The 13,884-nt window shown below is 41.3% G+C and overlaps 2 protein-coding genes across 2 annotated transcripts; both read left to right on the top strand.

Annotated features, from left to right (window-relative positions):
* Nucleotides 1-934: 934 nt before the first annotated feature.
* Nucleotides 935-1,382, top strand: LOC110680261 (eukaryotic translation initiation factor 3 subunit A-like; the record flags this gene model as incomplete). Its single annotated transcript, XM_021856077.1, has 1 exon — nt 935-1,382. A coding segment is annotated over one exon (448 nt), but the record flags the coding sequence as incomplete, so codon positions are not given.
* On the top strand, nt 1,360-9,230 carry LOC110680260 (eukaryotic translation initiation factor 3 subunit A-like). The gene is given in 5 exon segments (XM_021856075.1): nt 1,360-2,409; nt 2,411-3,029; nt 3,032-3,155; nt 3,158-3,959; nt 9,036-9,230. Coding segments are annotated over 5 exon segments (2,586 nt in total). The 5' UTR covers nt 1,360-1,426; the 3' UTR covers nt 9,094-9,230.
* Nucleotides 9,231-13,884: the final 4,654 nt, after the last annotated feature.

The raw sequence follows: 13,884 nt of genomic DNA, 5'->3' as shown, positions 1-13,884 counted from the left end.
CACTATACAGTATGTCTCCTAATTGAGTTTTTGGATTAATCTAGCAAAAATATTCTGCTTGTATGTGTAGTGTACATAACGAAGTCATTGAATCTTTGGAGTCATTCTGGATAGATTTTGCGACGAACCGACGTGTTTTGAACAGGGATGGGAAATGTACTGTCGCAAACATTTACCACCTCGACATTCACATTTTTCTACACGACCATCAAAATCCAAAGCAAAACATGACCGTTCAAAACAAAAAATGTCACGGCTCTTCAAAACTGTAATCTTCTTCTTCCCAACGTTTTTTCAAACCCGAATGCGAAATGACTCGAGCACAGTGGTGACACGATTTTTCCGGTTTTCGGGGTTTTGCATTTTTGCTCGATAAAGGCAGCATAAAATTGAACCTGTTTATATGTATCGCAACGGAATAATTGTGCTCTTGCTATTAGCGCTAATAAATTTCAATTAGTTGAAAACACAAGCGAAATATTTGCGATTGACTTATTTAACATTTATTTCAATCATTCACCTCGGAATGGCTGCCCGAAAACGGTCAGAGTGGAGAAACAAAAACATTCAAGCAGTGTGTGAACCGTCGGCAGCGCAACGCCTGATGGTATTGATGCTGGTGCTGCTTTGTGTTTTGGTTGACTGGTATAATCGATTAACTGTTATTAATAGTGGTCACAGTTCCCAAGCCTGGTTTTGAATGACGTTCGTTCAAGTAATTTTAATGGTGCTATTTTGTGTTAGAGTTTGATGACCGAAATTTCCCAGAGATCGGATTATGGATTTACGATAGTATGTAATTTTTGGACAAATAGTTTTTAGTTTTTAAGTCATTATTTGGTCACTATTTTGATCATTTCAGTCACTAAAGTCACTATTATGTGGCTGTCTTGATGATTGCTCTCATTCCTAATCTTTCTCATTTATTTTTCAGAATTCATCGAAGTGGGAAAGCCGGCCCGTGCCTGGACACCCTCCAGGAGGTGTTCCGCATCAAGAAATGGACCTACACCTGGTCGGAATCGGTGATTGAGCCGATTATGTTCAAGTATCTGGACCTCTGCGTGGAGCTGAAGAAGTCCCACATTGCCAAGGAGGGTCTGTTCCAGTACCGGAACATGTTCCAGCTGGTGAATGTGGGTTCGCTGGAGAACGTCATCCGAGGCTATCTGAAGATGGCCGAGGAACGCACGGAAGCCGCCCAGCAGCAATCGTCCCAGGCCATACTTGACATTGACGATCTGGATAATTTGGCCACGCCGGAATCGATTCTGATGAGCGCGGTTTGCGGCGAGGATGCCAGGACCGGTCGGATCGAACGATTCTGCTGCCGTGGGTCAAGTTCCTGTGGGAAAGCTACTGTCAGTGTTTGGAACTGCTGAAGGTGAACTCCCATTGCGAGAATCTGTACCACGACATCGCCAAGATGGCTTTCGGATTCTGTTTGAAGTACAATCGGAAGATGGAGTTCCGGAAGCTGTGCGAGAAGTTGCGGAAGCATCTGGAAGATATTAGCAAGGTGAGCTCGCAGACGGCCAATGTGAGCATCTCGAAGCCGGAGACCCAGCAGCTGAACTTGGACACCCGTCTAAACCAGCTGGACTGCGCCATCCAGATGGAATTGTGGCTAGAAGCGTATAAGGCCATCGAGGACATCCACGGGCTGATGACACTGTCTAAGAAGACTCCCATGCCGAAGACAATGGCCCTTTACTATCAAAAATTGGCCATGGTGTTCTGGAAGGCCGGCAATCAACTGTTCCACGCTGCTGCTCTATTGAAGTTGTTCCAGCTGTCCCGTGACATGAAGAAGAATGTCACTCAAGAGGAGATCCAGCGAATGACTTCCCACGTTCTGATTGCCACCTTGGCCATTCCACTTCCGTCGGCTCATCCGGAGTTTGATCGGTTCATCGAAACCGACAAGAGCCCCCTGGAGAAGGCCCAGAAGCTTGCGGTTCTGCTTGGACTGCAACAGCCACCAACCCGTGCTTCGTTGCTGAAGGATGTGCTCCGCTTGAATGTCCTCCAACTGGCCGCTCCCCAGTTCCAGAACTTGTACAAGTGGCTCGAGGTGGAATTCGATCCGTTGAATCTCTGCGAACGTGTCCAAAACATCATCCAGGAAATCACCGTCGATGAGAATAATCCCTACGCTCAGTACACTCAGGCCCTGCAGGATGTCACCCTGGTGCGTTTGGTCCGTCAGGTTTCCCAAGTCTACCAGTCGATCGAATTCTCTCGTTTCTTGGCACTGGCCAAGTTCTCCACCAGCTTCTACCTGGAGCGTATTCTGGTGGACTGTGTGCGTCACAACGACATGCAAATCACGATCGATCACCGCAACCATTGCGTCCATTTCGGAACGGATCTGAGCGAGAGCCAACGGGAGGATCATCCCGATGGTCCCGCTTCAATCGATGCCCTCGGAACAGGTCCGCTCCCAACTGGTCAACATGTCCGTTGTCCTTCATCGTGCCATTGCCACGATCAACCCCAACCGGAACAAGGCCGAACGCGATCGTCTCCGGGCTCAGATGGTCAAAAGCTACGAAGAAAACATGGTCAAGGAACATCAGCGCATTCTCCAACGTCAGAAGAAGATCGAAGATCGCAAGGAATACATCGAGCGGGTGAATCTCGAGCGCGAAGAGAAGGAACTCCGCGAACTAGAGGAAGTCGCTCGCCAGCATAAACTCGCCGAACAGCGTCGTCTGGAGCAGGAAAATGAGGAACGCGAACGCAAACGTTACGAGAACGAAGTCCAGATGATCAAGGAGCGCAACATGAAGGAAAAGATCGATCAAATCAAGCAGACGGCCGCCGGTCAAAAGATCCTCAAGAAGTTCGACGAGGAAGACATCAAGAAGATGAACGCCGAAGAGATCGCCGCCAAGGAGGCGGAAGAACGCCAAAAGGAACGCAAGGCCCACGACAACAATCTCAAATCGCAGGAGAAGAAGATCGATTACTTCGAGCGGGCCAAACGCCTGGAGGAAATCCCCCTCATCGAGAAGTACCTCGAGGAAACAAACTGGTCCAGGATAAGCAGTTCTGGGAGAAACAGGAAGCCTCTCGCATCGAAGCGGCCATCGCCGAACGCAAGAACGCCGAAGCTGTCCAGGAGCGCTTGAAGCGCATGCAACCGGACCGGGAAATCTTCTGCAGAAGCTGAAGGGCGAGCGCAGCAACCAGTTTGCCGAGAAACTTAAGGCCTTCAATGTCGCCCTGGAGGAAGAGCGCAAACGGCGTCTGACCGAACGGGTTTATGAGCGACGCGAGGAACGCCGCCAGAAATGGCTCCGCGAAAAGGAGGAAGAACGTCGCCGGGCCGAGGAGGAAATCCGCAAGCAAAGGCAGGAAGAGGAACGCATCGAGCGTGAAAGACGTGCCGAGGAACGGCGCATCGAGGACGAGAAGGCTCGGTTGCTCGAAGAGAAGAGACGCGCCCGCGAGGAAGAGGCTACGAAGAAGGCGGAGGAAAATCGCCAAATGCAGGCTAAAGCTCGCGAACGTGAACGTGAGCGTGAGGCAGATTCCTGGAGAGATCGTCGTGGAGGTGACGCTCCAGCTGCGGCAGCTCAACCAAATCCGGCAGCGCAAGAAGCCACCAAGCCAGAATCCGGATGGAGAACAGCCGGAGCACGGGAACCGAGGGGAGAGGATGCACCCAAGAAGGACGGCGTCTACCAACCGCGCTTCCGTGATGTACGTGGCGGTGGTGCTGGCGGAGCCGGAGGTGTTGAACGACGTGCTGATGATCAGGAGTCGAACAAGTGGCGTCACGGAGGAGACGACGGAGGCAAGGATGATCGCGATGGACCTCGCCGGATGGGTGGTGATAGGCCGCCAATGCGCCGCGGAGGAGACGACCGCGATGACCGTGGACCGATTCGTCGTGGCGGAGACGATCGTGATGATCGTGGCCCAATCCGCCGTGGAGATCGGCCTCCGATGCGGTAAGTTGAACACATTTCACTTGAAATTAATTACTTTTTATTGAAGGGATTCCCCAACCCTGTTATTTGCATTGATGAATTGTCCTTCTTAAAAATGAGTTTGCAATTAAGCATTGCACATCATTGGTAATATATGTACAGTCGAATTTCGGTTGTTGCACTATCTTTAGATGGGCTTCGTTTTAATTGGGCTCCCGTTAAGTGGGCTATAGCCCACCTAAAACGAAGTCAAACGTCATTTTCTGACATAAGACGCGATTTATCAATGTTGGTAGTTCTGAGTTTCTTTTGTTCTTGGCAGAGGCTCGTCTACGTTCGAAACCATGGGTAGGACAAACGTTCGCAAATATGTTGTGCACAGTTAAGAAAAATGTTAATCATGGACGGAAAATTGAAGGTTACTAGGTTCTATTACTATATTGAATACATCAAGAAATCAACCTGGATTTTCCAAGGAGAAGCACAGAAATTAAATTTCTCAAAATCTGTGAGATTTTCTCAAGTGTGTCTTGAAAGTTTGCTTTTCTGGTTTTTTTTCCAAGGGAAATTTCAAGGAAAATTTTCTAAAAAAAATCCTTGAAGTATTCTTAAGAAAGTCCTAGAATAACCGCTGATAAAACATACGTAAATAATAAATAAACTTTTGAAGATTGCATGGGATTTTTTTAAGAAACTTCTTCAAAAATGTTTAGTTAAACTGTAGAAATAAACCTAGGATGAAATGCTGGAAAAATTCCAGGAAAAAATAGGACTCGTTCAAGGAAATTTTTATTTCTTTGCCAAAGTTCTGCCAGGGTTTCTTCAAAAAAAAATAACACTCTGGAATAAACAATTGAGGATTTCCCTGGGCTTGGGATTATATTTTCCAGGGAGCGATGAATTTTGATAATTGATCGCTGTTGTTAGTAGTTTTGATTAGATGTTGGGTAAATTTCAAAGCAATGGCAACCTTTTTATTACAAAATTTAGATTTTATCTTCTGACCTAAAGATTCTGGTTAAACTACTGTACTATGCAGTTGGGCTGCACTACGCTATCACTCATCAAAATTACTTTCACTTCGGGAAAATATAATTTCAAACTGGCGAGAAGATTACAGACTGAGGGTGGGTTAGGAGCACAATCAGACCCTTGAATGTGCAATGTGGGGTAGTAATTGGGAATGCCATTGACGGTTTGTAATCTTCTACGAGGTTTTCGAAAACCAACAGGGCGCGTGCACCGGGTTGCGGATAGGAGCAAAGGGAGATCAATAGCATCTACCTAAAATAATAGAGCAAAAAGCCGTTCCATGATTAGGTAATGTTAAGCGATCTTCTATGGTGTTCTAGTACTATAAAATTCTTCACTCACTGGGAATTCTGGCCTTGATAATATCAATAGTGATAAAAACATAAAATAATACCTAATACTTAATAAGTACAATGTAGCTTTAATGTAGTAATAAATGAAATAAAATCAATTTTCTATACTTGACAAGGTTTTGAAGACAATCAATGAGTGAAAGAACTACCTATTAGAAAAGCCACATCAGCTAAGTCTATACATATACAAATGTTGGTCATAGGGTCATGGCGAGCATTCGATATGTATGTCTATGACTGATTCTGATCTAATAGGGGCACTAGAAGACCCACGCGGACAATTTCGAAACAAATTATTTTTATACATCGGTCTTACGTTCCGAAAAGGCTCAGCTATGCTGCAAAGTAATTTTATAAGTTATTCATTACTGCTGTTTAATTGTTTATAATTCTAACAAAACTACATAATAACTCATTACTAATCACTGTTCCTATATTCTCTTTTTCTCTCCTTCTTATCTGTTGCAATGATTATGATCATCACTAATATAATGCATGAGCCAGCACAATAAGAATAATTTCAGGATTGAAAGCAAGTAACGATGGATACTGGATAGAATAGCTTCGAAAAGGGCACTCAAAATATAATATTTCTGATCAGGGAAGTATTATTATCAAGGGTATGTAAAATTTTCCCATTATTAACACTTAGATCACACAAACAAATGAACTATAATATCAATTATTTTTAAAATATTTTTATGTAAATCAGCATCGTCAATCAGTGTAAAAACAGATAAAGTTTGTAAAGTTATCACCATCGATTAAATTGCGCTCTGTATAGTAATGTTCATTCAGTATCAAAATCTCCTAAAGCGTCGCATTGTGCCATCAGCAGCTCTCATATTGTTGTTTATTTTGTTGTTTATAAAATTTCTAGAAAGCGATCAGCATATTCTTTCTTACTTGTACAATGGCCGATCTATTTGGAATTTTAATAAGTCAAATCAAACTTCAAAACTCAAATTAAATTGCTTTCAGCACATTTACATTTTGCAGCATTAATCGCATTACTGTGTCAAGTCTTCTCCATTCCCTATACCCTACCCAACCCTTCTTATCCTTTCCGATGGTGTTCAAGTGGTCCGCATAGACTATTTACGGCCATTACCTATCCCTTACCCCGGCCTTTGGACTGACTTGCGCTCTCATTGCCCCCACCAAACGCTGCAAAATGAAAAATGAAAATGAAAATGAAAAATGGAATAAACAATTGAGGATTTCATCGGAACAATTTCGATGCGGAAAAATTCTGGAGAAATTCTTTTAAGCACCATTGAAAAAATGCTGGAAGAATTGGTTGAGAAAGCTCTAGAAGGTTTTTTGGAGAGATTGCTCTAGGAAACTCTCGAAGTATTCTAAATAAAAGCACTACACGCTAAACTTCATCCGCTCAAAAATGAGTGCAGCGCGCACAAAATCGGCCTCTCCCTCATGCAGTACAGATTCTGTGCAAAGGGGGCTGTACACAGTGTTGTACAAACATTACCACAAACCGAATGAGTGAAATGCGCACAGAGGAGGAACGCTTTAGAATGCGGAATTCGCTTCCATTTTGTTTTGCTTCTGAAAACATTGAAAAAAAAAACATTCAAGTTTTAAGGTTTTTAGAATTTTTTTTCATTCGAATAGCAGAAGCGGAAGAAAATGGGGACAAACACTTCCGCATTTGCGACCATATTCCGGCTTTTCGTTAAAAAAAATCCCAGAAAACTCCCCATCTTACCAACGGCCAACTGTTTGCTGCCGCGCGGGAGATGATTGACAGTTCCGTTCCATCAATCCCCGTACAGCCGAAGGCCTACACGTCGGCTACTCACAGAATGAGTGCGACCTACCCAGAATTTCACTCAGTCAGCCAGTTCTGCATTGGTTGCCTCATTCTGTGTACCGGGTACCCACGTTGGTTTGACCACATTTAATCTGAACACTTTTTAATTTGTACCCCGCTAATTGCACATCGTTCAGATTAAAAATGGTTCAAACGTCATAGAGCTCATGGAACGAAGTAAAGTGGAATGGAACGCTGTGGAACGGAACGCAGAATCAAAACAAAACAGTGAAAGCGGTGAAACCAGAAGCACTTTTGTAGGGTGACTAGATGTTTAAATTAAAAATGAACCCCGATGGTTTGCATGAGGTAACGTTCAAATTGTGGGCTTCGTGGCCGTCGCGATTAGCGGCGTCAGTCGTTAGGCGTATTGTGTCACGGGGTGTGAGTTCGATTTTCGCTCCGGTCGGTCGAAACTTTTCGTCAAACGAAAATTCATCACAGGGCTACTGGTGTTCCGTGTTGTCCGTTGCCTAATGTTAGTGTTCGTTCAGTCTGTGCAGCCTTTGGCTGAAGACGGTGTAAATTGTCTTAAAAAATTACCGGGGGTGTACGGTAGTTTTAACGCATGCACTGCGTGGAGCAGGCTTAGCGTGGTCAAGAGGTTCAGCAATGCTTTGAAAGATTATTATAAGAGTTCAGAAATCGCTAGCACCATCACACTCGTGCTGTGTATAACACGATGCGACTGGTATTAAATTAATTCATTACTTCATCCAAAGACTCTTCTGATGATTCTCTATGGATGCTCCAGAAACTTCTCAAGAATTACTTCCAGGAATGCTCATGGCAATTTGATCTAGAACAAATACAGGGTTGGTCATAGATATGTTTAAGAAACTACCTTTTATTTAATTAAGTAATGCCATAGTGATGCATTTGTTTTTCTAACGGTTAAAAGTTTCTTGTAGCAATTATTACAGTTTGATTCCCATGATTTTCACTATAGATATTCTTAATCATTCTTCTCACGATCCAGAACTTTTAGAAATCATTAACAATTACAACAATGTCATTATTGATGAGAATACAATGAAAAACCTCATCGTATCTTCCATCCTCCATAAGAATAAATACGACGTTGATCGAGTTCACGTGTATATTGAATATATGATAAATAAATTAATTTGTTTTTCAAGCTTTCTGTTGATCTTGTTTTTGTTTTTGTTGAATCATGGTAGGACAATCCTTTAAGTGTCCTACCTAGGTGTTTTTGTGCGTAGTACATGTCCTACCTGTCCTACCCACTTCCCGCGCCACTGGTTCTTGGTCAGGGATTGAATCCTGAGAAAAATTGAGAGAATCTCTCACGTATCACTCTTTGTAACTATCATAACATGCTGCACATTATTGAGAGACTGTTTATCGTATACTGCTACAACTTTGATCAGATTGGGGGGATAGTAGTGCATGATAAAACCCCTCTAAACATGCTTCAAGCCTGGGGGACGCTATTGCTATTGGAAGTTCGTACATTGTTTATCGTGCCAGAAAAGAAAAACCCCTATCCCCAACGGTAAACAAGCGAGAAAAATGGATTTTATCATCGCTCTCTCTTTGGGGCTCTCGCTCGCTGCTTCCATTTATCAGACTTGTTAAACCTTGCGATACAATGACGATCGTGAACCGCAACAGATGGGATGTTTTCTTTGCTTGCTTTGATCGTGCTTCATACTCAAATGAGAGCGGATTCTGCAATGCCTGACAGCCCGATTAGTGAAAGTCTTTCACTAAACGGGCTAAAGGTTTAGTGCAACGAACGAAAGTTGACTGTACACACATACTTTAGCTTACTGCTTTAATTTACTTTCAAACGGCAAATAATCTTGATCCAATAGTTAAATAACGATCATTACCCTTTTAATCCGATCCTCTCAACAGCGATGGTGAACCGAGGTGTCGGCATGCGTCGAGAGGGAGGCGATCGCGAACGTCGTGACGGCGGAGATCGTCGGGACTTTGGCGGCAACCGTGACCGTCGTGACGACCGCGGAGGACCACGTCGTGACGATCGGGGAGACCGCGGTGGCGATCGTGACAGCGCATGGCGCCGGCCAGCACCCCGCGGAGGCGACGACGGTGGCAATTGGAGAACCCGACAGGATCAGGCCAAAACCGAAGGACGATCGTCGCGAGGAGCGACCGAAGGAGGGTATGTACTGAATCTAAGCGAAACCCGCTTTTGAGCATGTTGTTGATTGACCGCACGTTGCTTTTGTCTTTACAGCCCGCAACACCGGCCCGGATGAGGACGGCTGGACTGATGTGAAGCATCACCGTTAAGCACACAACTCTTTCGGCGTTGGAAAACATTTATCCAGAATATATGCAACTTTTTTCAAAAATCTTTAGCTGTACCTTATATTTGTTTTAGACAGTTCATTTTAAGACATTTTTGCTATTATTATAGGCTGCATTAAAATAAGGCGAAATGGTTCCCAGTTCCGCAATGATTAACAAACAACCTGGTTTTGATCTACTTTTTTTCGATCCATTGATCCATACCAAAAAAGGGCGGACAGTATAACAACTAACGGAACCATTTCCGACACAAACTGCAAACGCTAAACTGGAGGGTCTGAGATGGGGGCAAATTTACATACATTACTCATATTACACACAACAAATACACAGACATACGTTAACTAATGAAACTAGGATCCTAGAAATATTTGGTAGTTTGATTGATTGATAAACTTTATGGGGCATGAATGGTAAAACTTGGGACGAGATGGAGTTGCCTTGCGAGAGAAGTGTACCCCAATGTATTGAGAGCTCTGAATTCTGTCTGAACCAGTTCTATTAAATCGTATATTATATTCCTATGTAACCATGAACACTGACCCGGATATGCGTTTTTAATCGTCCGAACATTTCCTGCAACAGGGTGTCTACTACCTGGAAAAACCTGTAATTCTCAGGGAATTTTGGCCACACTCAGGGAAATAATTTTGAAACAGTTATTCATGGTTGAATGTGTCCACGATTAACTATTTAGAAACTATTTTTGCACACTTTATTTAATATAAAAAATTTCGGCTGCGCCACTTAAAAATGCTACTTCAACGATACAGTTCATTGATAAAATTGGACGTTTTCTGTGAAATGCTTTCAAATAATCCACTATATATTTATCATAAAGTACTAAAATCATCGATTATCCGTAGTTCCGGAAAAAAAATGTCTGTTGCAGGTTATGAATCTGCATGATTAAAATTTTCAAAGGTACCAGTAATATAACACAGCTTAACAAAGATAACATTTTTGCGTGTCAAAAAGATCAAATCTTGTGCCTAGTAAATTTGGGGGTGGTTAATTTGAAGCTAATTTCGATAACGTTCCAGCACATTACAATTTTGAGCTACGGGTCCTCAAAGTTGTATAAAATGCTGTTTTTTAATGTTGAAAGTTAAACTATGATTGGTATATAGTGATCTAACCCACCAATAATCATCAGAATAGGATTATGTAGGATTCAATCTGGTTGAAATGCACGAATAAATGTTGAATAAATTGATTTTTTCAACATACCGCCATCGTCAAAATTATTCGTTCCAATTAGATGGCAAGATACCATACTGCTTTCGGGAAGCATCGGGTGAGCAAATTTAGTTGCGCGATAGTAGCGCTGCTATTCGATTTTAATTTAAGCATACAATGGAAGTTCTGAGATTCTGGTGGGAATTTTGAAAATATGATGCGCATAAAGTGGAAATTATGAAATTTTGGGAATTCTGGTAAAAATTCAAGATTTTGATAAGAATACTAGGAATCTGATTTAATTATTGGAAAACCGGGAGAAATTTTTGAAATATTCGATTTCTCGAAAGAATTTGTCTTTCAGGATTTCACCTCGAATCTTGGAATTCCAACCGGAATCCTTGGGATTCCAACTGGAATTCTTGGGAGTCCAACTGGAATTCTTGGTATTCCAACTGGAATTCTTGGTATTCCAACCGGAATCCTTAGGGTTCCAACCAGATTCCAACTGAAATCCTCTGGATTCCGACTGGAATCCTCGGGATTCCGACTGGAATCCTCGGGATTCCGACTGGAATCCTCGGGATTCCAACCGGAATCCTCGGGATTCCAACCGGAATCCTCGGGGATTCCAACCGGAATCCTTGGGATTCTGACTGGAATTCCAAGAAAAGGATCCAAAAAATCCCAAGGATTGTAGTCAGATTCACAAGTATTTCCGATTTAATTATAATGATTCCGCACCACAATATAATAGATATTCCAGTAGAGTTCCAAAAATTCCCAACCTGAAATGATCACCATTATTTCACAACCCAATATGTTGACCCAAAATGCAACGACCGCACTGTGTTTTATTTTCTCGATTTCATGCGCTTTTTGAATAGCGCCCAAACCATTGATTTTAGCGATATAGTTTGTTCGGAGAAGTTTCTTGGTATATTAAAGCGCAACTTTTGACGAAAAAAAAATTGTGATCAATCCACCTGGCAGTGAGATAGAAAAAACTATTTTTTCAAAACATTTAGATAGACATATGGTGTCTTCGGCAAAGTTGTAGAATTGGCCATTCGAAACAACTTTGTCCAAGACACGATTTTTCTATCTCTTATACTTTTTGAGATATATGCCGTTGTATGTGAATGGCCCCTAAAAATCATATTTTTGATCATAACTTTTTCCAAGATTTTTAACATTTTTGTGTTTTCTACAAAGTTGTTTGTCATAGAAAAACCCGTGTTTTTGCTGAACCCTATCTTTTGAAGTAACAAAGTTATTCATAAATAACTCTTTTTTAAAAGGGTAGTTTAGGCCTCTATAACTTTCTTCGGCGCAAAATGGCGCAGACAACTCTTACAAATCATGAAAGTATCATATATCCCCTTTCGGCAGTTGATAAAAACTTTTGTCTATAAGCGTCTTTGCATGGGTTTTTACTATCAAACAAATAAGCCTTATTAAAATGAATTCGACTGATAATTCTTTTACTTTAAGAGATAGAGAAGTGCGATGTTCAGCAAAACCACGCGTTTTAAGATGTTCAACAACTTTGTAGAAGACATGAAGAATGTTAAAAATTTAAGTAAAACGTTATGAACAATAATGATTTTAAACGAGTTTTTCCATACAAATGTATGTACTTTATGTTAAAAAATTCGTAACTCTTTTACAAGATTTTTAACATTTTTCATGTCTTCTACAAAGTTGCTGAACATCTTAAAACGCGTGTTTTTGCTGATAATTGCACCTGATAGATATCTCTTAAAGTAAAAGAATTATCAGTCGAATTTAATAAATTTTAATAAGGCTTATTTGTTTGATAGTAAAAACCCATGCAAAGACGCTTATAGACAAAAGTTTTTATCAACTGCCGAAAGGGGAGATATGGTACTTTCATAATTTGTAAGAGTTGTCTGCGCCATTTTGCGCCGAAGCCAGTTTTATAGGCATAAACTACCCTTATAAAAAGATTTATTTATTAATAACTTTGTTACTTCAAAAGATAGGGTGATGATATGTTCAGCAAAAACACGGTTTTTTTCATGACAAACAACTTTGTAGAAAACACAAAAAATGTTAAAAATCTTGGAAAAAAGTGATGATAAAAAATATGATTTTTAGGGGCCATTCACATACAACGGAATATATCTCAAAAAGTATAAGAGATAGAAAAATCGTATCTTCGACAAAGTTGTTTCAAATGGCCAATTCTACAACTTTACCGAAGACACCATATGTCTATCTAAATGTTTTTAAAAAAAAAAATTCTATCTCACTGCCAGGTGGATTGATCACAAATTTTTTTTCGTCAAAAGTTGCGCTTTAATATACCAAGAAACTTCTCCGAACAAACTATATCGCTAAAATCAATGGTTTGGGCGCTATTCAAAAAGCGCATGAAATCGAGAAAATAAAACACAGTGGACCGGTACGGAAATGAGTTACTAAATATAGAAGCGACCGGTGTGAGAATGAGTGACTATTTATGGTGATTATAAAACAAAGCCAAACTTCGAATTTTCAAGTGCACAAGACTGGAAAACCTGACGACAGTTCGCGTTGAAAATCAATCAAAATACTTGCTTGCTGGTGGTAACCAATGGGATAGATTTTCAACGCAGAGCGCTGTTTGGTTTTCAAGTCTTGTGCTCTTGAAAATTTGAGGTGTGGCTTCGTTCTATAATCACCTACTAAAATGACAGCTCTGTGGGTGATCATTTTACTCACCGGAATAGTCGCCCCCGTTAAAGATGCTCTAATGATTAATGTGAAAGATTGACGCATACACTAGTAAAATGAATACTTTTTAATGAAACTTCTGAATAAACCTTTTTTTCAGACCAGACTAGCTGTTTAGAGCCCGCTCTCAGAATATTTGTTAAGCATTTCTGTTTTTCGTAGAAATTCTAATGAAATACAAAAAAAAAAACACATTGTATGTCCTGTGCAGAGTTGGTAGCAGGTCTGTTTTAAGATACTTGGTGTCTATTTCAACGCAAGTCTTGAAAAAAAATGTTTTTTTTTTTTGAAGGAAGATCTCTAAAGTCTCTGGTTTGAACAAAATGGTCTGCAAAGTCACTACCGGGTACCCCCGTTGGTTTGACCACATTTAATCTGAACACTTTTTAATCTGTACCCCGCTAATTTGCACGTTGTTCAGATTAAAAATGGTTCAAACGTCATTTATCTCATGGAACGGAGTGAAGTGAGATGGAACGCCGTGGAACGGAACACAGAATCAAAACAAAAC

Source organism: Aedes aegypti, unplaced genomic scaffold, assembly GCF_002204515.2.
Source record: "Aedes aegypti strain LVP_AGWG unplaced genomic scaffold, AaegL5.0 Primary Assembly AGWG_AaegL5_hic_scaff_1125_PBJ_arrow, whole genome shotgun sequence".
Lineage (NCBI taxonomy): Eukaryota > Metazoa > Arthropoda > Insecta > Diptera > Culicidae > Aedes > Aedes aegypti.
Note: the sequence above shows the minus strand (reverse complement) of the source record. Positions and strands in the feature narration are given on the sequence as shown.